This window comes from Aspergillus fijiensis (assembly GCF_003184825.1).
Source record: "Aspergillus fijiensis CBS 313.89 unplaced genomic scaffold BO72scaffold_37, whole genome shotgun sequence".
NCBI lineage: Eukaryota > Fungi > Ascomycota > Eurotiomycetes > Eurotiales > Aspergillaceae > Aspergillus > Aspergillus fijiensis.
In genome coordinates this window covers 274,422-296,058 of record NW_024469013.1, presented here as the reverse complement: position 1 = coordinate 296,058, position 21,637 = coordinate 274,422, and the positions used below count along the sequence as shown (strand labels likewise).

The window sequence follows — 21,637 nt, the reverse complement described above, 5'->3', positions numbered from 1 at the left end:
AAAATCATACGGTTATGATCTTGTGGGAGGTCTTATATGTCTTTCAGTTCGACGTGTGGTCGCAATCGACGATGCTCTTTCTCCTTGTCGGCCCAGCCACCTCACCCAACTCAAACAACGCAGCAGTTGATTTCCATCTTCAGGTACGCATCACCCACTGAGCTGCATCGCTGACGTGGTCGCCTTGCAGCAGCATTCCCAAGCTGCTGGTTGTGCTGCCCGCACCCCCCTCTGCCATGAGACAATAAATAATCATTGCCCGGCATTGATTCTGTGCAACAATGTCCACTGCAAATCATCATCTGACATTATGATGGCTATACATACAGTACGACGAGCATTTAGCTCGATTTCTCAAGAAAGCACACTTCAATTCGCCCGCGACATGCTGCAGATCCATGTAATCTTCCATCTGGTGCGGATTGCGGTCTCGATCGCCCTCCTGCCGTTGGACAACACCATTCTTTTGGCCTCCTACGCTGCCGGGTATGTCCCCGGCGACATTTCACAGTCCTCCAGCCACGAACGTCAACGCCAGAAAATCCTACGAGATGAGCACTTCCGTCCGAAAACAGTCCTCGTTACTGGGGTCAATACCCCGCATGGGCTAGCGGTGGCCCGGGGTTGGTACTACGCGGGCCACCGGGTGGTCGGGGCCAACGTCACCGAGGGCGCCATCGCCCCTGGCGAAGGCATGTCCAAGACGCTGGCGGCCTTCTACCACGTTCCCAAGACCAAGTACAGTGCACGGCTGCTCGACATCATCCAGAAAGAGAAAGTGGAGATCTGGATCCCGTGCGCGAACGAGGCCTCGGCCCTCGACGATGCGTCGGCCAAACAGGTGATCGAGAGCCGGACCCATTGCAAATGCATCACCCTGGACACCGGCCTGGCCGAAATCTTCGGCAACCAAGACAATTTCAACCAGTATCTCATTGAGAAGCGGCTCCCCGTGGTGGAAAAACACCAGGTTCTGTCACGAGATGCCGTCCACAAGATTTTGCATCGGTCGCCGTCCAAGATTTATCAGATGCGGAGGCCCTCCCCCACTCCCGGGGATGACAAGGTCGTCGTGCTGCCGAAGCGAACTCTCAGCCTGACCTATTCCGAGGTTAGTGAGATCCAGATCTCTAAGGAACGGCCATGGATACTACAACAACAGACGCGACTGGGCCGGTTTGTTGCAGAGGTCATGGTCATCTGCGGCCATGTCAAGGCGATCAAGATTTATCCTGGCGACAAGGAGTCCGATTGGGGACACTCACGTCTGGACAAGGGGCTCGCGAGGGCGACGCATGCGCTCATGGAACGCTTCGCACTCCAAAGTGGACCCCGACTGACCGGTCACCTACGCCTCCAACTGACGGTGGACGAGGAATTCACCGACAATATTCTCCGCTATGCGATTCATATCGAGGGCTGCCAGCAAGGTGCCGCGGCTGTGAAGTTTCTTCTGGAAGATAAGCACGACTCACTGGTCGCGGAGTACCTGGATGTGCTCGCGCCACACATCAACGGCGTGTCTGGCGAAGTGCCCGCTATAGACATCGCATCCATCGACACGGAAATCTCTACCCCGCCTCCTGAGAATTTCAGTCTCTGCCAGGTGGTCCGCAGTTGCGATGTTCGGAGGGTGCTTCCGGCACTTTACCCTGCCATCGAGCAGATCGATCGCAGCCTGCACGAAGGCAGCAGACTGCTCCTGTTCTGGAAGAATTGGCGGTTCTCCGCCATTGATCCATTGCCGTGGTGGTGGCATACGCATATCTACCAGCCCCTGAAAGAGATCGAAATGATCATGAACGCGACCAATGGCAAGTCGACATAATGTGCTCGCCTCCTTGTTGATTTAACGACTCTCCTTTGTTTCCAGATTATTTTCCTGTGTATTTTCACCCACTTACTCTCCCTTTTTTGTACTCCTCTCCTTTCCCCTTTTCCAAGTTAGCGAACGAAGTTATGACGGATCACAGCACATGAGACGATGCTGTTGTATAGGGAGCATCGAGTGGCGTCCTTTGAGTATATTAGCTTTGTGCGGATCGGCCGCTTTCGAGACGACCGAGGTAATGGACCAATTTGAGTTGAGACATTCTGATTCAAGCGTGTGGTCGCGGAGGCTTGAAACAATAAAGATTGTAGATTGATCTTCGACGGTGGAGTCGGCCAAGCGTGGATGCGTGGCGGCCGTGTCTCCATGAATAGCAACCCCTGTTTCCATGAGAACAAGCTACCTGGCGCTATCATGAAACGGCTAGCGACTAGGGTCAATATACAGAGCTGAAGGATAACATCTTAATAACTGGGCCATATTTTCACAATCATGCATCACCTTTGATCGGCTTTAGAGCCCCCAAGCCAGGTTCACAACGGAGTACCTTGTCAGCATGATAGAGCATAGAGTCGGACCCTCGACCGGAAATTACCGCTATGATAAGCGACGGGCAGACTTGATTATTGTCGACGAGCACCTGACATGTTGACACATCATATGTGTGTAGAGACACAGCCAGCTGCCGAGGGTCCGCTTACCCACTTACGCAATAATCATTGCAGTGCTTGATCTTCATGATCGTTGATATCGTTGATACCGGTGTGCCCTTAATTATCGCTGAACAAGTGGCCATCATCACTTCAACTGGGCTGTGTTGGTCAAAAATGAGGATACGTCAGCCTTGGTGCAGGGTCTTCGATTGGGCAACAAAACTAGGTAGTATTCAAAATTGGGAATGGATACGAGCAAGACACAATTCTGTAACAACATCTTCGATGACATCGAACATCGCAACTGTAAGCAACCTTGATCTTGCTTTTGCTTGTGCATTTCACCAGTCCATGTGCTTTGGGAATTCTATTTTGGGCCGAGATCACGGGCAGGCTAATCCCGGAAGGGTAAGATAACCTTACGGTAACTTACCGCCGCTGAATGAAATGAATTCCATGAATGAAGTGTATTATTATTATTGTTATGACAGCCACATTCACGAGCTTCCACCCCTCCCTCCCACCCACTTTCAATCCAAAGTCTCCTTCTCTTCTACTCTATCCTGATTATTCCTCCCTCATATCCCAGGACTCGTGAGCTTTCTTGAGCTGTTCTTGTGCCTCACTCCTTTTTGCCGGTTGAAGATTATTCCCGGGGGTGATTGCGTCGCTTGTTTCCCCTCCCACCGTTCTGCCTGCCTGCGCCTCTACTTTAGCGTCCGCGCGGCACGATCGGGTTGCCCCGTTCACCTTTGCCGTCGGATTTTCGACTGCTGCTGCTGCTGCTGCCACTGGAATAAACAATCGCATTGCGTTCCGTATTCTCATCCCCCTTGTCGCTGACAATTTCTGCCTATCCCTTCCTGTTCATCTACTCGGAATTCAGTTTCTGGCGGCTCCGAATCATTGGATCTATCTGCGATCAATCCGCCAGCTCCATCGTATCGCGGTCTCGCTTCCTAGCGTAGAGGAAAGCGCCTTTCATCGTCATCAGGCACCACCACTCCTCCGTCATCGACCACTTCACTCCTCGGAAACATGAGAGTCGCCCGACCTTCCTTCAACCCGGGCCGGACGAAAAACATCATCCATGGGTTCCAGGGATTTATCATCTTCCTGGCGTGGGCCTTGACCATCGCCGTGTTCACTAAGGGCGGTGGCATTGATGGGAGATCCGCCTGGTACTGGGCCTTGGTGAGTGCCCATCCATCTGTTTCAGGGGGACGAATGTCGCCAAGGACTCGAGTCTAATGGTTTTTGTCGATAGTGCTGGTTCAGTATCCCCGGTCTCATCTACTTAGTGGCCGTCCCCATGTGGCCGCGCGCACGCCGGTTTGGAAATGTGTACGCCTTCGCGACCGTGGACTGCCTGTACGCCATCTTATGGTTCAGTGCCTGGGTCTGTGTCGCCAGCTACGTGGCGCAGGGGAAGAGCGAGGGTAAGAGCGACAGCTCGACGGACAGCGACAGCAAGTCCAGCAGCAAGCGGGCGAGCGACAGCAAGAAGAGCGGCTGCGACAACTGGGCCTACGGCAACGCCAGCAAGTGCAAGATCAGCACGGCCACCGTGATCTTGGGTGTTATTGTCTTGTGAGTTGTCATCTGTGGCTTTCTCGGATTGTCTGCTAACATGTGATTTTCTACCAGCTTACTCTTCGTGGTCACCGCGTTCATGTCCTTCCGCAACGTTGTGCACTTCCGCCGCACCGGCACCCTGCCCGACGCCGTCTCCGACCCGACCTTCGCCGCCCACACCAAGGCCGCGTTCTCGTCCAACCCGGCGCACGATTTCGAGGAGGAGGAAGACGACTTCCGGTCGCGCGCGGGGATGGGCTCGTCGGTCCGCGGCGATCGCGATGAGGACTACGCCCTGTTGCATCAGAGCGAGGCGGATGACTTCGGCAGCACCACGCACGGCCGCTCGGCGGCGTCGGGCGCCTACGACCCGACCGTCTCGACGGGCAGCGTGCTGCACGACTACAACACCAGCTACGGCGGGGCGCACGGTCAGCACTACGGCGGACCGTCGGAGTACGAGCCGAGTCACAGTGGCTACGGCCACTAGAGGGGTTGACGGAGAGGAGATGCGGTGAAAAGAAAAACCAAAGACAAACCTTCGAAACGAACCATGGGGCGGTGTTTGCGGGCGCACATTTCCGATTGTCATTTCTGGCTTGTTGACTTGTAACATGATGACTGTATGCTGTGATGGTGATTTGGCTGGGGAACGGCCTGTGTAATGGCCGCGCAGGCATACCTGACGACTTATTGGATGACGAATGTATTTTGGTTCTACATAGATGGAATTACATACTTTAACAGAGCAAGCCTGTCGAATTGGTAGTGAACTGGTTGCTTGGACTTGTAGTAACTTACTTAGTGAACAGGATGACACATCTGACCCGGCAGGATTCGCCGAAGGCAGTGAGGGATTCTGCCACCGCCTTTGCTTGGAAGGCTCACTCACCATCAGCGATCAGGACAGCTCATCTTTTGTTTGATCTGGGTTGAACTCTGGACGTCCAGCCGGTGCGCACTTTTTCGTCTGACTTTCTCATCTTGGAGGTTCTGCCAATCTGCCTCGTGAGTTCGAGTCGGATGTCTACCTGAAACCTCAAACACTAACCTCTCCGCACAGACCATTTATCAGCTACGCTACAGCTACAGCATACACAGCTACACTGACTACTGTACGAATCCAAGTCCATCAACGAGTCGAACGAAATACGAAAACCCCCGAATAGACACACAAATCCACCCAATCAACCTACTCCACACGAACAACACCCACCTCATAATCACCACTACCAAAATAAACCACCACCAAACCACCAAACAACAACAACAACAACAACAACAACAACAATCACAACAACCAAAAATGTCCAGCATAGACATCTACAACCCCCTCCCGCTCCACCTGGACCCAACCTCCAAAGCCATCACCCTCACCCACCCTTCCACATCAACATCCGCCCTCCAATCCGAACTCATCGCCCTCAACTCCCTCCACCGCGCCCTCCTCGAAACCCCCAACCAGATCCCCCCGCCCCCGCTCCCCATCAACCCCAAGCGCAGCGCCCAGATCACCAAACTCCGGGACAGTGCCAACGCCGCCTACCGCAAGAACCACTTCGCCGACGCCGCCCGGCTGTACGGGTACGCGATCGACATGGCGCTGGGCCGGCCCGGGTGGGAGCCTGTGACGCTGGCGCGCGACGAGCTGGCGGGGCTGTACGCGAACCGGGCGCAGGCGTGGATGAGCCAGCGGCTGTGGGTCGAGGCGCTGGTGGATGCGCGGTGCAGTGTCGAGAGCAAGGCGGTGGGCAATGTGAAGGCGTGGTGGCGCGGGGGCAAGTGCTTGGTGGAGATGGGAAGGTGGGAGGAGGCACGGCGGTTTGTGGAACGGGGGCTCGAGATTGAGGGGAGGGAGAGTGAGGGGGGCAGGGAGTTGGTGGGCTTGCTTGGGGAGGTGCGGGAGGGGGAGGCGAGGGATAAGCGGGTTTGAGGTGTGGTCTGGGTCTCGGTTTGGGGGGGATTTGTGGTGACGAGGGAGGTGGAAGGACGGTGTTTTGTTTATGTTTGGGATGGGGGGTCTCTGAGCTGAGCTGAGCTGAGGGTGGGCTGATGATGGATGGATGATGCTTATGGTATGCCCGGTCATGGGGTGAAGCTGATTTGCGTCTACGCTGGTAATCGCATGGCATGGTTATGTGTGATGTACTACTTACTCTGCTTGCTGTGTTTTTGTGGTTCTGTTCTGTTGCTTTGCGTTGCGCTGCGTTGCTCCTGGCGTTTAGGGTTGATAGTTTGGGATTCGCTTTATGGGACAGTACATTTTAGTTATGTCTTGATGGACGCTGGGTTGCGCGGCCTTCCAATGGTCTCTCGAGCGTAGTCACTCGTGCATTGACATCCACATACAGTAGATTTACATGAGGGTCTGAAATGGGTGGATCCAGTGCCGATGTCTAAATCGCCTAGGCTTGCTTGCTCCAAAGGCCTCACTAACCTAACATGAATCCACAAGGCAACTCTCGGCTGGCTTCGTACAGCTGCGCCTAAATAAGCAAAGCGCACCCGACATCATCCACGTTCGCAACTGCGCAAATAACTTAGAGATGCGTGCCGAGCAGCATCACAAAAACATCAACAAGTTAACTGTCTCTCATACAGCAGCTTGGGGCTCGATTCTCCCCGGATCGAGTTGTCTTTTGTTTTTTTTTTGTTTGTTTGTGTATAGCAACGTCTATCTACCTCAATGTACGACTAGAGGGGAGATTGTTCCCCCGGCCGAGAAGAAAAAATACGACAGTGATATTATGTATCTTATCTTTAACAACAAACAATCAATCAATCAATTATTCGTTCATCTAATCTACCAAATCCGCCTTTTCCATGGCCGATTGCTCAAGGTCTATCTAGAAGATGGATAGGCAAAGAAAGGGAACTCCGATGCGTGGAATCGACCCGAGCTGCTATGTGAGAGACAGTTTGTGCTCTGGGTTGGAAACCCAGTCCGATGTCAGCCATTACACCACTACACCACTGGGGCTCTCATATTTTAGTATCTATTAACAAACGCTCTGATATGATTTCAACAAGGTCCGATGTGGTGTAATGGCTAACATCGCTGTCTCTCATTGAGATATCACAGCAGCTCGGGGTTCGATTCCCCGCATCGGAGTTCATTTTTAGTGTTCGTTTTGTCAAATACACAGTCGGTCCACCAGGCCTACCAAGTCTGTCTGCTTTTTGTGTTTTTTTTTGCATAGCAATGCATCCATACTCAGTGCGCGAGTAGATCTCTTATCTTACTTATAAGAGAAAAAACAAAGAGGCCAGGCTAAGATAGAAAGAAGTCTCTGGGTGTGCGTGCATGATACCAAATTTTCGGTCGGTTGTTCATACAACCAACCTTCTGCCCCTGCACAGTAGGCCGGGCCCGCCCACCCATTTAAGAATATATGGGAGCAAAAAGTCAACTCCGATGCGGGGAATCGAACCCCGAGCTGCTGTGATATCTCAATGAGAGACAGCGATGTTAGCCATTACACCACATCGGATGGTTGTTGAGAAAGGGCTTTTGTTCCAAAATATATCGTCATTGTGCTGTCACGGTGTGGTTCACGTCAACTCTAAGAACCCGGCGCCATGGTTCGGCCTCAATCCGGGACTATTGTGCTACTGTGATGCGAGGGTGGGTGGAATGTCGGGAGTGAACTGGTGGTCTGTTTGAATTGGTTTCATGGAGATAGCAGCGCTTGTTGATTGATCTCAGAATCTGGGGATTGGGTATGACGGATACATATTTCTACGCTGCACGGGAGGCTTAGACGCTCAACCACGATGTGTGTGGTCTAGACTTCCGACGTCACATATCCCTCTTTCTAGAACAGATCGCTCCTCTAATTCGAAGTACATACAGTATTGTCCGAGCAATTGGAGGCTAGTGGCTTAATACCAACTCGGAGATGCAATTTCAATCCCACCTTGCCCTAAATGAGTCTCATGTGGGGACGTTGCTGGTAGAAATCAGCACGAAGACGGAATGCAGAGCATGTCAGAATGGCCTCCGAAGAAATGGCTCCATACTGGGCTGTCTGGGCCTGGGCTATCAAAGCGGTGGTCCCCAGCTGTCTCTCTGTCTCATTTATGTCTCGACAGGATCGCCACCATTCTGGTCATTATTGTCCTTATACCGTCGGATCAAGTTTCGGGGATTTCTTGGTTTCCAGCAGGCACCATTCCGGCCATTGAACAGTGCTGGCTGATAGGGCGCGGGGAGGTTCAAGTACGGCAGATTCAAAGGGAGGGGTATGGACAAGCGGTGCAGGGTTCGAATGCTGCCTCTGCATAGTCGTTATTGATCTTCTTCCGTATGGCATTTCAAAACTCATTTCTCCGTGCGATGGGTAAGGACTGCCTGAGTGAGTCGCTGCATCAAGTGCGACAGCTTTGATTGCGTCTAAGTGCAAAAGCTACAGGAAGGCCAACAAGCAAAACCCGCACCCGATGGCTTGGTTGGCCTTAGAAGTATCCTTAATCCCGACGAGGCATAGCCCCTTCCTTGGGGCCACCGATTTCGCCGAGGTGCCCAGTGGTTCCAGGACCTTCCTAATCTCATCGACAACAATCGCCCATGCCCCGTGGTCCGGTGCTGGAGTCGCAAATTTCAGGGCCACGAAGGACCCATCCAATAGAAACCGGCATACTCTGCATCCGTATCGCCCCCTAGCTTAGCCCTCCGGGTCCGCACAAGCTTCGCGGTATGGTTCGAGTCGGACGTCCTGGCCGTGGAGACTGATGGTCTGCGTTCTCCCGCCGCCCCCAGAGGGGCAATTCCGGGGTTCATTCAACGGGGGCAGCCTCGACAGCATTGCCGGGGCGCGGGGGTATTAAAACAGCAGACAAACGACAACGAAACATCAATGACCCTACAGGCCCTTCATAACCCCTATGGGAAAGCCCCCCAGCAATTCCCACACCCAACCCCCGTACTCTCTCTATTGTTAGTACTCCGTAGGCGCAGCAAGATTGATCTGTACTCTGTCTTTTGACTGCAAACGAAGCCGATCACGAGGAAAGCTGAGAAGATCCAGGTAGCGCTGGTTGCCTGCGCCTAGGATAAGCATTGTCCGCATTTTGCCCGAATTAGTCCACGCTGAGTCTGCCGTCTGCCATCTGCTGAAATGCTAATTCTCGCATGAAATTGCATTTCCAAGCGAGGTGGCGCATTTCCCTCTCGACTCGAAAAGGCTAGACGCAGGAGCAGTTGGCTCCGTTTCCCTCCAATGGTGCATCCAAAGTTGTCGGACGTACCACAGTACAGTGTGATCCGTATACAAGAACAGGGGTAGTCCAGGACGTGAAAACAGCATCAGATAAGGTACCTGGGATGGGCGTATGATCTGGCATTCCCGGAATATAGTGAATGTAATGAAGTTTCGGGTGGTTAACTTGGATGATAAGGTGATGGTTGTTGAGAGGCATAGTAATCACCGCTCGACCAAGAAGAAGAGTGTCATTGCTATGGCGCAAATCATGACGTTGGCGACCAAGCAACCAAATTTACCGTGTATATCAACTCGAATCCGCCTGTCGGTGTTGAAATTACCGGGGTAGCCTGATGCTCGTTGTGATGCAGTCAGGTACTTGATGGCCACATACATGTACACCCATGCATCACATACGCGTACACTGTAGGACGGCCAACCGTTTCCCCATTCTTCACGCGCTCATTCCCGCCGCAGCTCCGGATTCTTGGTCTGAGCTTGGATCTCTTTCCCCAGGAACTTGTTCCACTGGCGGGGCTTGCCTGCATCGGGGTCTCGGGACTCCAGAATGTCCCTGGTGCCGAACCGCTTTTGCCGATGGAGGAGCGAGTCCCGCATGAACGCCATGAAGCATTCATTTCAGTAACTCCTGATGAGAGGATACAACCGAGAGTATGAGGTGGAAGTGATTGAAGAAGTCAGAGCACACTGAGGTAGCTAGAGTTGGATACTCTGCAACCGTGGGTAGGGAGTAAGATTTGAGGTCTCGGCAAGATTTCAGTTATAGCCCTCTAGTGCTTTGGCCGCATCCGTTTGCCAAACTGTCATCACTTTGATGACTTTCTTCGCGTCACAACCTCTTTTCAAGTCGGAGGTTGATGTTCAATTGGCATCCTTTCCGATGTTTCTCCCATACTGGTTCACGATCCTCAGAAAGCCGGACTCCAACCGAGCTGGGCAGTAGGCATGGGTAATCGAGTCGCCAGAAACTATCCCATGTCAATAGTTGTGAGAGTAAAAAGCTCAGACACGTATGTGTTATGTTCAAGAAGGGAGTGTGTGTAGCTGATTGTCAAGTGAAACGTGGGGCTATTCTCTTCGACCTCACATGCTCCGTACCTTGTTACCTATTCCTCTAGATTCGTTTACCTCATTGAAGTTCTAGAGTATTCATGACCCATCCAGCCATACTAGATAGAGGCATTGCAAATTAGGGGTATGAGTGACGCGCTGTCTCTCGCTGAACGATACTGTTTCGGCTGCATCACTGACTGCTGAGGACACTTAGTGTTGGAGATGGGTAGGCAGACGATGCTGCTACTGGCGTGACATTTGACGAAGGTGAGGAGAATGAGAGAGGTTTTCGTCGGCTGACGGCTCACTTGAACATTTCGTCATGGAACCCTGGCGTGTTATAGACAGGTTTGATCAATAACACGGTAGAAGGAACGAATCTGATGCGCTGGATTGTTTCGCCAGAAGAGATTCAGACTTCATGAGAGAGGAAGGTTAGACATGGGCTTCCTCAATGTCCGGAGAATCGGATGTGGTGATTGCACAACGTCACTTATCTCTGCGACCGCGCGCAGTATGACACGACGCTCAAGTTGTCCCACTGAAGTCCTTGGGAAGGTCGGTGTACCTGACCCCCTTGCTTTAACATGATCGCCGTCTGTTTCATCATAGGCGGCTGCTGAGCGGTTCTGGATCTCGTGTGCAGTTGACACATGTCTTAATGCATCAGCGAGGATGCCGAAGATGTCTTCTTGGAAAACAAAACAACTCCCGTTGGATTCTTGTCGCATTATCGAGAGAGAGCGTGGATTCACGCATGAAATACTCTCCCGATCATCACACTCAAGTCTCTACCGCGTTTCAAAGGAGCCGACTAGGCAGATGTCGCTTTGATAGCCACTGCTGTCGTCCCATCCCCAAGCTTTGCTTGAATGGTTGTATTAGGATAGCGACCGTAGATCTACCCGGAATAGTTTCTGAGTTGCTCGAGATTCTTAGCCACGTGCCTACCAGCGACAATGAGGTCCATGGCCATGGCTTGAAGTCGCATGGCACACGCTGGCATGAGCTGCAGCTGTAAGTAAAGACGATACCTGCGACCGTTTTTGTTTGATCCTTGATGAAGGAATCCAAATTGTGGAATCTTCTGGGGTAGTAGCGACTAAGGGATCAGTGCTCCTTGACTCCCCAGTCAAAGAGTTCGCAACTCGGAAGAGGCCATTTGGTCTCATCGCAGGTAGTGAGCTGGTGCCAATCGCCTGACTTCATGAGTCCAGAATACTTCTGACGATATTGATGATGGTAGTAAGCCTCCATAATTCTTCCGTCGGTCTCATGGACTTTATCCATGTTCCCCTGGACGTGAGGCGGGTTTTCTTAGACTTAACATATTGTTGGGAAGTTTTTTTAGTGGCGGCAGCCAAACAAATCGCATCCCAAGAATTTGGTTGTCAAGGGATATGCCGACATTTCGCTGAGGATCTGCGAGCTCGGGTCCTATCGTGAGACTCGTCCCCAAGTGCCTTTTCTCGGTATGTCTATGACTTCCAACTATTCAGAGGCGTAAGGCCTCCTCGTCATAATGCTGCTCTTGTCTCGACCTGAGATCGCATAACCATCGGTATTTTATAAGTTTGTCATGCGAAAAGCCCAGAGACAACTGGCTAGCGAGCTCGTTATAGCAAACGCAACACTAAAGGTCACTGCCGAAGTTGAAATCCCGGACTTTGTGCTGGTTGTGGCAGGCACGCGCAGAAGACAATCAATCCTGCCCCGAAGGGCGCACAGAGAGAACAAAACCCAAGAACGAGGCAGAAGACCCCAGACGAACAGGAACACCCGCATCGAACAACAAAAAGAGCGCAGGGCCCGGTAGCGTGACGAGTGGATATGGTAGACACTGGGTACTGACCCCGTTCGATACAGAGAGACATGAAGTCAATCTGAAACAGCACGGTTCAGAGTCCAAACCAGGAAGAGGCCATGATCAATGTACGCAACTTCCCCATGCTCCATCGATACCCTGCTGGGTGACCCTCATCGCTCACAAACAGGTCTCTTCGATGTGCGAGCTCAATGTTGACATACACCTTTTTTTCATCAGAGGTAAAAGCAGGAGTTGTTTTGCCGGCTGCGAACGGGTGACAAGTTCATGTAGGTAGAGCTACGAACAGCAGGTTTGGCTTCGTCCGTTTCCACCGCATTTGATGTTTTCCGCGTGCTACCGTCAATCCGTCTGAGATGAGGGTACCTAAACTGATTTGAGATCTGCGTACATAAATCGGAAGCTCGTTGCCTGAGTGGTTCCAGACCAGAGACGCTCGCAAGTTGTCGACGCGTCCGTGCTGCGCGACTGGCCCGAGGCTCTTATCCACGAGGATAGTGCCCCAACGGTATGTTCGCGCTCGTGCTGAGCGAGAATTTCCCGCGCGCGACCAGCGCGGCGTCAACCCTAGACTCGCTGTTGGTCTTATGGGAGACGGTATTAGGGTTCCATGTGGGGAATCTTCATGCCTCTCGGCGGGCACCGCAGGGGCACTGCGCAAGGACCTTTTACTTCTTTTATGAAGCTTTCCAAAAGCGTCTTCCAACTGCGCCATTGATTTATTCTCTTCTGGAAGAATTCACGCCGGACTTGGAATGCACGGCTGCATCAGAATTTGTGTCGTTGTTGGACTTGGCCATGGTGAGTGCAGGTTTACTTGTGAGCACAGATCTAGCCTGGTGCTTGTTTGGGCCGGGTGGTCGGACTCCTAGTAGACGGATTGGATCAGTCTCGAGACCTTTTGGATTTCTGTAACTTAACGAACAACACTCACCAGACTTATTCATGAGGTTGACTTCGGACAGAATCATGGTATAGGTACCAGCATCAGTGCCTGAATAAGGTGGATAGTCGCCTCTCTTCCCCTGACTGTTCTGAGATGGAAGACTTCTGAAGATGTCCGAGGAGAGCTCCGAGGTAGTTCCTAGATTATTGATTCTTTGGTGCCCGCTCGAGCCGAGTTTAGGCGACAGCGATCTGGTCTGTTTCCGGGCTTCTGGTAGAATACTTGGATTAGGCCTTTCAGATTTATGTATGCCAGAATAAAGGGATTTACCAGCATCTCCAGATAGCGCAGTCTCAGAGATAGAGCTAGCATTGACATTGTCATGAGCACTTGGGCTGCGAGTGCGTTTGCCATTATCCCCGTCTAAAATATACAGATCTTTAATTCTGTCAGAGGTATGATTTAAGGCTGTTTCCAGGTCGATGATCCGCCGGTGCTTGCTCGGACCAGGTATAGCTGACGGCGATCTGGTCCGCTTTCGGGCTTCTAGTAGAAGAGTAGCATCAGCCTTGCAAGGTCTCTATATATGAAGGCCGTTCATTCTTACCAAGCTCATTTCTAGGAACAATCACAAAGGATGGCCGTATATCCGTCAGGAAATACAAGGCCGCCTTCTATGATTTCTCGTTGTCGATCAGGAAGTTTCCCTCTGTATAGGAAGCAATGATCTGCTGAAGCCTGGGATTGTCCTTTCTAATGATGTAAGTTCTTCTGTGAACTTCAGAAATGACATCTCCCTTAGCCAAAGCTTGCCGAATCAAGACCTGTAAGTCACAGGTCTGAGCCTCTTCAGCTATTCTGCATTGATGGACTAGATTCAAGTAAACCTCAATGAAGCCGAGGCGCAATCGTAGAATGCAGGAAGAACGCATGATGAGATGCTACCAATATAGCATGCCATCAGTCTAATATTATTGAATTTGCACATCGTATTCACAGCAGTAAAGCTTTGCGTGAAAAGAGTAAGTTCGGACCACTGCAACGGAGGCGATTGGCTCGTCTAGAATATCTTGCAAAGCTGCCATAGTCGCAGACTCGAAGGTAGCGCGAGTGAGTACAACTCTGTAGCATGGTTGCGAGCCAATGGTGTCAAATCCGGTCAAGGTCTCACCTTACACCATGTGCAGCTTTGCGTATGCGGACAGGACGGACTGCAAGATAAGCACATCAAATGAGTGGTGTAAAGGCGGTTATAGGTGTCGAGCCCGCAAACCAAGGATGACTGCGGATCTTTCGTTCTTCATTCGGTGGGTTAAGTCCCCCACCTCCTTCTTCTTGGTTTTCTTTTTCTCCCGCTTGTTAGGTGAAGGTCCAGGGATAAGGGAGCCATCCGAGGTGAGGAGAGGCGGAGGGGCCTGGGCCTTCCTCTTCTTGCGCTCGGTGGTTTCTTCCTCTGGCGCTGTGCACGAGAAGGTGTAGTGGTCAGAGCCACCGCACCTGTCACAGGGTCGCTCAGGGGGGACCCCCAATGCCTCCTTTGCCTCGTAGCCCTTCAGTCTCTCTTCACAGGCCGCTGCTTTCCTCGCCTTCCTCGCCTGCTTCGCCTTCGGCTCATCAGTCCGAGCCTGGTGGTCCTCCACTTCTTCAGCCCAGCTTCCCGGTTCCTGCAGGTGGGGTCGGGTTGAGTTCTTTACATAGGGGTAGGGGACGCCCGCTCTTCGTCTATGTCTAGGTCGCTGTTATTATCAGGGAGAGGGGGGTAGCTGTTCTCATACGTCCCCATGTCAATATCCATGGTGCCTAGCAAGCTTGGGGCTTCAACGCTCCGTTCCCCAGTGGGGGTGGCGGGGAGGCCCTCTCCGAGGAGTCCGCCTCCGAAACCCGCCCCCTTCTGGGTCTTTTTACTGCTTTTCTTGTTCTTCCCCGGAGCAAACATGCTGGCTTCAAGCGCTGGGGGGTTTAGGCCCTGGTTAACATCTGTGTTCTGTGCGTTTGTAGCCATGATGATTTCTCGGTAATTGAAGGGTGGGTGAGGATTATTGACGTTGTCTCCACAACGCCGCCTCATCGCTTCTCTAGCCAGGTCTTCTGCGACACTTGGACTAAGAAGCGCTGGGTACTTTCATCGCAATCTGTCAAGAGGTAACAATACCAAGGCAACATCAACCAGTAATCCATGCGAAGGTCGAACTCTTACCTCCACACGACCTCGGAGTTTGCAAGGTGTCAGAAAACGGATCCAGTATGCTGTGTTATAACGGCAAAGTCTATATGCCGGATGCATATGCAAGCAGCCGCTAAGCCAGACATCTGCACAATTCACCTTCAGCAAAACATAGAAAATCGCATTCTGAGGGATCACATCGGATTTAGGGTACCATTTCGCTCTCCCGCCTCGCTCGGTCGAAGTCCCCAGTCAGGGTTTTAGACGCGCGGTCTTCCAATGGAAGCCACCACCCGCGGGGTGCTAAAGGCGAAGAAAACCTCTTCATAATGACGTAATGCAGCAGCGATTGGTCTTCTGGGTCTGTGTATCTGGTCGTGTACCGAGCACGTCGATGACTCTTCAGACAAGTCGTAGCCATTCTTCCTGAAAGGTCTTATGATCATCCAGAGAATTGGCATCCTGAGTTGCCGGAGGGGCGTTCTTGAAGATGGTCCCGCAGGAGAATCCTGCGAGGTTTGGTACTGATGCTGTTTATGTGGGCGGGTGTGGGCAGGAGTGGTCAGGTTGGGGCTGGCGTGGTCAGATTGGGGCTGTACATCGCACACGGTACAGTGTTTGATTGCTCTCGTGCCATCCTTCCTGGCATGACCCCTTACCGGACTGCTTATAAACAGGTCGTGATTCTATCAGTTGATCATGTTTGGCGCATGCTTTCTTCATATGTACTGCTGCAATTAATTCGAAAGCATTCTCTGAGTCCGAATACATGCCGGAGTGCTGTAACTGCCACATCCCTTGTGGAGTTGAGAATAGCGTTCGAACATGCCAGGATGGAAGCAACCATATTCACTTCTGGATCACAATCAATCATCCTGTAGAGCGAGCCCCGACTGAGGATATCGTATGAGCTGAACAGCATGCTTGACAACGGTCGAAGAATGCTGGCCAATGTCAGTGCTATGTCTAGTGCCAGAGTCAGTGCCGCTATAGGCGAATCAAGTTTTGTCACCTGTCATACGTACCGCTCTCCACGGCAGAAGAACTGATTCAGGCGGAAGAGAATTCATTACCAAGCACCCTAGTGGTGCCGGGATAGCTTGATCCTCTTCAAATGTGTAATTCTCCCCACCCGGCCAGGACCGCCGGCCGGGTGTGCCCGCAGGAGGCGGGGAGGGTCCAGACATTACAGGACCGGGGACCGCGTGGGCTGCCACGATATTTGCCATGGTCAACTGCTGAGCACGACCTCCGCGGACCCAAGTGACAGTTGGTGGAAGCCGGAGCGCTGTCGGTTTAAGAGACAATGCGTCATTCTAGCAAGCACTAGGCGCGCAAATAGAGACATAGAAAGCTGGCTTCGCAATGGGTTCGATTCTTTTGAGGAGATGACAGTTGGATGAAGTTGGTAGTTGTTGCCAACTAGCCGAGCGACACTTAGTGTTAGGAGAGCACCGGCCATGTCTCTGGCTTAGAAGCCTTGGTTGTTTTATCCTCGCCGCGCATGGACTGCGCAAAGAACTCGCGGAAAGCTTGTTTTTCTGTAAGCGTCTCTCCGGGAGCCGAGGCACTAGGCATTACTCCAGACATCTCCAGTGTACGGTGGCCAAGGCTGAGGGTTATGTGCCGCACTCACAGGTCGAAGACTTCTGTGGGTCGTGTGGTCTGTAGTTGGTAGAATTTGTGTGGTGGTAGTGGTGGTGGTAATGGTGCCGTCTCTTGTTCTTCTCGTCGGCGTCAAGAATTTGATTGATCATCTCCATATTGGACTGGTTCCGGTCGATATGACGGTAAAGATGGTCACGGTTTCGGTTGTTTTGTAGTCCAAGAACCAAAGCAATATACCTCTCTGTTGTGAACATATCCGAGTCCTGGAAGTTGTCGACTCTGTCTTGAGCTGCGTCATCAAGATTTCAATACCCAATCGGCGGCAGCGACGGCTACGGCCCAGCGAATTGAAGTGACAATTCGGACAGGACCCGCCGAGGTGGGCAGGATTACACAACCAACTCACGACCCGCGGCCCTTCAGATAAGCGAGTCATAAGCATCGGGATTCCTCTGTTGTTGCATGATGATCGGACGCATGCCACTTAGCTGGTGGACGTAGAATCTCAGTGATGTTTGCGCCCCCTTCTCCGTCGTCCACTAGATCGAAAAGCTTTCGAACGACAACGTCCTACATCTCGTTTTCGTCGACCTCCATAGCATCTCCTTCGTCAATAGGTGGGGGAGCTGGTGCTGCTTGCTGAATAAACCAGAGACGGTGCTAGACGTGCTCGCGTCTTTGGTTTGCCGGAAGCTTCCGAAATAGTTGGCACGGTAGGATCAGGGAAACAGAAGATCTGCGCGACGCGACGAAGCATGTTTTCGAGCTGAGTGATCGTCTCCCGCTGAGAAAGAATGGTTCGCAGTAGGTTCTAATTGTGTTGACTCCGCGTAGGGAGAGCCTATGTTCGATGGTTTCTCGGATCTGATTCCATCTGGAAAGATTGGGTCCGACGGATTGCAGGGGCCATAGAACTGGAGATAACAGTTTGAAATACGCCTCCATCGAGTAAGGACAGTGGGCCGCCATCATCTTTGTTGGCATAATCACCGTCCCCTTGCATGTGTGCACTCAACCATTCTCTAACAGTCATCGGGTGGGATGGCTTTCAGTCTGGCTTATCAAATTGTGGACAGGCTCAGAACCCGCTTCAGTAGAATATAGCCTTTCTACCCTGGATCCAAATCTATCCGACTAGCCGTTCGCATAGACGTTGAAGTTTGGGCGCTTTTTTTTTTTTCAAAGAGAAGAGGCAACTTACCCACAACGATTAACGCTGGGCGCTCCCGCAGATTCATAGCGCTTAATGAGGCACATTTCGCAGGAAAGGCAAACTTGCGGCATAGCATGTTTCTGGATTGCGCTATTGAAAGCACTAACCGAGGCCAATTTCATTCGCGTGGGTGTTGATGGCGTCGGTAATGCAATCTGCCTCTGTCCCACACGGAGAAGTCTTCCAACTGCCTGTATCATATTGTAATGTGGCTGGAGAGAAAAGGTGATTGTTCCTCCTTCATGGCCGAGGGGTACAGCCATTGTGTGGCTTTTCACGTCAAACTCGGTGCGTAGTGTATGGTTGGGCTGACTTTGTCCGAGCTGTATCAGGAAGATGGCGCATCGCTGATTGAGAGCACCCTGAGCGCGCAAATTATGGGGTCTGTGCAGTCGGATCGCAGAGAACTTACCCCGTGCTGCTCTGGGAGTCACTTGTGCGCCGACTCGGCGAGCAGCTTTGTAGATAAGATTAAACAAAAGTGACTGGAACTGTTCAGTATAGCCATACAGGCTAACATGAATCAAATCCATAAAAAAATCCCAGACGAAGGCACAGGCTGGCTGGCCCCTACGGACCGCCGCCGCTGGAAGTAAGCCTCTTTCCAGCTGTAAAAGGAAACAGCAGACATCTCCCCTGGTACCAAGTGGAATGTAGCGCTTATCCCTATAGGGGATTAGGTCGAGGAAGGCGAATGCGGATGAGCTCCAGGACTAGATCAAGAGTATGCAGGCAGGTGTCAAAGACATCATAGACTGCGCCGTGCTGTAGAGCAGTGGCATAGATGTAGATCACCATCTGAGTTGCCTCGCCGCCAGCGGGGGAGGTCTGGAGATTTTAGGTCCAGGGATCGCAGGGTCTCCACGACATTGCTCATTGTCAGCTGCTGAACACGGCCCCTTCGCGGCGGCGATCGCGAGGCGGAGGCATCGTCCTCCTCAACTGTAGGAGGGGCGCTTGTGGTGCACTAAGCACAAGTCAGCTCAGTCCAACCTAGGAGAACATTCCACTCACGCGGTGGAGGAGAAACAAGCCAACGCGAAAAAGAAAAGACATACCATGGTGACAAAGTAATCGCAAAAAACACAAGGTACGAAGTAGAATTCGATTACTTCGATAGTCCTGTGGTGACGCGTCAATCTGTTTATCGCTCGGAGTTGTTCTGCGAACGTCTTCTCCTCTAGCATCTCACGCCCGTTCCACAGCGCCAGTATCGGGGCTCCTTGTTGTCCTTCATTCTGCTCAAGTGAGATGGTCATATCGAGAGACATCTTCTGTGCATCTGTGTCAGCTTCTCCAGCCATCACCGACGCCGCTTCTCTGATCATTACCCGTTCAGTAGCCATAAATCCAGAAGGAACTCCCTGACTAGCCTCGAATGGTTCTTGAAAAGACTATAAAGTCAGGCGAGATCCGCTCCGGAGCTTGAAATCTTAGACTGGATTTTGACTGGCAAGTGCCTCAATGGCTGTCCGGGCTCGATCGCAGACTTTTGGAAACATGTCAAGGACAGATTTTGACCACGTAAAGAGGTTGGTGATAGGGTATCTAGAAGATTTTCGGTATCGCGACTCCCTTGACCCTCACCTGCTGTTGTGCGACCCCCAGTTCGGGCCATCGAGATAGCCATCGAGAAACCTCGGGATGGGCTTTTCGTTTGGGCAGAACGAGATCAACATACGTCGCAGTGTCTTTCCAAGCTGAAAATGGGTCCCTCCTTCCAGCAGCAGCCATTCTTGCGATACAGTTTATAGTGCGGGAAGCGTCGGTTGACTTTGCGCCTTTCGGATGTTTTGGCACAGAGTCGATAGAAGAATATTGGGGAACTGCGATGTTCTGGACGTGGATGGAAAGAGGGCGAGCGAGCGAGAGAGCAAGTGCGAACAAGAGAAAACAACACAAGCAGGAGCAAGATGTTCAATCCGCTCCCCCTGGACTGACCGAAGCTCATTGATGTGGATGTCATTGAGAAGAAGTGCATGCATGTATTGAAACAGCAATGAACTCCTCCAATTTTAGAGAGTCTTCAGTCACAGTGGCAAGCCAGCCTTGAGGATTGCCCTTTAGAACACGGACCTCATGATCGGATGCATTCTTTCTGTCGAAGAATTAGATCCCCGAAGCATAAGCATACACACCCGATATAGACGGAACGGAAGATCCTCATATCGGGGATTTCAGCCTTAAATTCGGTTATAGAGACGGCTTCCTTCAACAAGTCTTTGTTGACCGCCCACGACTGAGTGGCACCGGATTTATGGGACTTTGCGGTGCTGGAAAGACATCGCCGAGGCTTGGAACAGATGCTGGCCGCAATTATCAGAGTGGCACGGGCTTCATCGGGCGTCGTATGGTTGGAAAGGCTCGAAGGGTGGCTTGGCAAAGATCTCCATCCCAACCGTGTGCGTGGCACGCTGAGGCCAGATGCCCAATAAGAGCCGACGTCAATGAACGATTCCTTCGAGACGGCATCCTCTCGGATTTTGCCCCTGCCATGACAGCATCGTTATTGGATTTGATGTACTCAGACTGCTGCTTGCTCAGCGTCAAACCTTTTGTCAAGGTAGTCTGAGCTGTGTCTCCATGTTTGTCCCAGACAAGGAGTCAGGCCAGAGAGAACATATCAGTGAAGCAGCTCTAAGAGATGCTATGCGACTGGGAAGACCTGCCCATGCTCTCTCTCCGTGACCTGAGGGTTCGGAAAAAATTAGCCTGGCAATGGACACAATATCAAACGCCAGGTAGTCAGGTCCTAGCATACTTCACGAAGGACTTAACCACTGCCCAACGGGACAACAGCCCATGGGCAAACAGAATCTTATCGACCCAAGCTCGTTTCTGGGATGATCCACTGCCTTCCAAGAATGCTTCCGCTGCAGAGATGAAGACCGCGTTATCCTCGTCAACAAGACCTTCTAGACCTAGCAATCTTTCACGATCAGAATCATTTGAAATTATTGAAGACACAATACAAAAGGGGCTACCTACCATCTGAAGATAATTGCGAACCCCGAAAAGTCTTTCGTCGAGGTTGCGACCTATCCATCAAGAACATCAGTCTGGGAACATTTCGAGGAAGCCCACAAGGTTCGCGTCTAGTCCCAGAACATTTGTTATGTATGCAGTATAGGCTTCTAGGCTCAGTGCCATAGTTCTCAAGGAAGCTGGTCACATCGCGGTGAATGCGGAAAATGGACCGACCTATTTGTTGCAAAGATAGAATCTGCCACCGAAACGGTAGGAGCATTCTGATTAGCCAAATATCCCCATCTAGTAGTAGGTTGGTTACAACAAGGGAAGAACTTACTGTACGACTCGAGAAAGCATCGTACAAAAACCCGATCCGAAGGGCGGATTCCAGATGACCAACTGCTTAGCACGTTATCAGCCGTCTGTTTTAGTCACGACGCACAGAGACTGTCCCTTGGGACAACAAACTTACTTCAACTCGGTAGGCATTTCTACCGGAGTTCTTGGTGCGCTATAGTATTCGTACCTGCTCACTCATTCGACTTCCATCGTATCTAGAGATCGAGCAGGATCTTCACCGCTCCACTTGATACCTGGGAGATCAATTCGTTACTACCCACCATGGCCTTCAAGTCTT

General features: G+C 51.8%; 8 protein-coding genes and 2 non-coding genes across 10 annotated transcripts; 5 read left to right on the top strand and 5 right to left on the bottom strand.

Moving 5' to 3' along the window:
* Positions 1-52: 52 nt before the first annotated feature.
* BO72DRAFT_171846 (uncharacterized protein) lies at positions 53-1,886 on the top strand. Its single transcript, XM_040939382.1, has 2 exons — positions 53-143; positions 330-1,886. Exon 2 carries the CDS (start codon positions 386-388, stop codon positions 1,826-1,828), a length of 1,443 nt encoding a protein of 480 aa, XP_040799499.1. The 5' UTR covers positions 53-143; positions 330-385; the 3' UTR covers positions 1,829-1,886.
* BO72DRAFT_171826 (uncharacterized protein) lies at positions 1,863-2,431 on the bottom strand. Its single transcript, XM_040939381.1, has 2 exons — positions 2,277-2,431; positions 1,863-2,211 (listed from the first exon to the last, which is right to left on the bottom strand). The coding sequence occupies exons 1-2, from the start codon at positions 2,292-2,294 to the stop codon at positions 1,945-1,947; spliced, it is 285 nt and encodes a 94-aa protein (XP_040799498.1). The 5' UTR covers positions 2,295-2,431; the 3' UTR covers positions 1,863-1,944.
* A 986-nt stretch (positions 2,432-3,417) lies between these two features.
* Positions 3,418-4,636, top strand: BO72DRAFT_171802 (uncharacterized protein). Its single transcript, XM_040939380.1, has 3 exons — positions 3,418-3,678; positions 3,752-4,074; positions 4,132-4,636. Exons 1-3 carry the CDS (start codon positions 3,523-3,525, stop codon positions 4,547-4,549), a joined length of 897 nt encoding a protein of 298 aa, XP_040799497.1. The 5' UTR covers positions 3,418-3,522; the 3' UTR covers positions 4,550-4,636.
* A 328-nt stretch (positions 4,637-4,964) lies between these two features.
* On the top strand, positions 4,965-6,364 carry BO72DRAFT_449844 (uncharacterized protein). The gene is made up of 2 exons (XM_040945111.1): positions 4,965-5,067; positions 5,123-6,364. Exon 2 carries the CDS (start codon positions 5,366-5,368, stop codon positions 5,990-5,992), a length of 627 nt encoding a protein of 208 aa, XP_040799496.1. The 5' UTR covers positions 4,965-5,067; positions 5,123-5,365; the 3' UTR covers positions 5,993-6,364.
* A 726-nt stretch (positions 6,365-7,090) lies between these two features.
* BO72DRAFT_t184 lies at positions 7,091-7,171 on the top strand. Its single transcript has one exon. It is a non-coding gene; the product is annotated as a tRNA-Glu (tRNA).
* Positions 7,172-7,469: 298 nt separating this feature from the next.
* On the bottom strand, positions 7,470-7,550 carry BO72DRAFT_t183. Its single transcript has one exon. It is a non-coding gene; the product is annotated as a tRNA-Glu (tRNA).
* Positions 7,551-7,870: 320 nt separating this feature from the next.
* On the top strand, positions 7,871-8,464 carry BO72DRAFT_171774 (uncharacterized protein). Its single transcript, XM_040939379.1, has one exon. The coding sequence runs from the start codon at positions 8,036-8,038 to the stop codon at positions 8,342-8,344; it is 309 nt and encodes a 102-aa protein (XP_040799495.1). The 5' UTR covers positions 7,871-8,035; the 3' UTR covers positions 8,345-8,464.
* Positions 8,465-12,878: 4,414 nt separating this feature from the next.
* On the bottom strand, positions 12,879-15,047 carry BO72DRAFT_529383 (uncharacterized protein; the record flags this gene model as incomplete). The annotated part of the gene is made up of 6 exons (XM_040950238.1): positions 12,879-13,027; positions 13,094-13,315; positions 13,376-13,591; positions 13,653-13,719; positions 14,371-14,698; positions 14,740-15,047. The coding sequence occupies 6 exons, from the start codon at positions 15,045-15,047 to the stop codon at positions 12,879-12,881; spliced, it is 1,290 nt and encodes a 429-aa protein (XP_040799494.1).
* A 1,028-nt stretch (positions 15,048-16,075) lies between these two features.
* Positions 16,076-16,972, bottom strand: BO72DRAFT_460463 (uncharacterized protein; the record flags this gene model as incomplete). The annotated part of the gene is made up of 3 exons (XM_040946470.1): positions 16,076-16,153; positions 16,235-16,497; positions 16,846-16,972. 3 exons carry the CDS (start codon positions 16,970-16,972, stop codon positions 16,076-16,078), a joined length of 468 nt encoding a protein of 155 aa, XP_040799493.1.
* Positions 16,973-17,599: 627 nt separating this feature from the next.
* Positions 17,600-21,489, bottom strand: BO72DRAFT_513528 (uncharacterized protein; the record flags this gene model as incomplete). The annotated part of the gene is made up of 10 exons (XM_040949477.1): positions 17,600-18,515; positions 18,609-18,743; positions 19,089-19,424; positions 19,618-19,866; positions 20,107-20,128; positions 20,169-20,519; positions 20,792-20,951; positions 21,019-21,231; positions 21,338-21,399; positions 21,473-21,489. The coding sequence occupies 10 exons, from the start codon at positions 21,487-21,489 to the stop codon at positions 18,015-18,017; spliced, it is 2,046 nt and encodes a 681-aa protein (XP_040799492.1). The 3' UTR covers positions 17,600-18,014.
* Between the last annotated feature and the right edge of the window lie 148 nt (positions 21,490-21,637).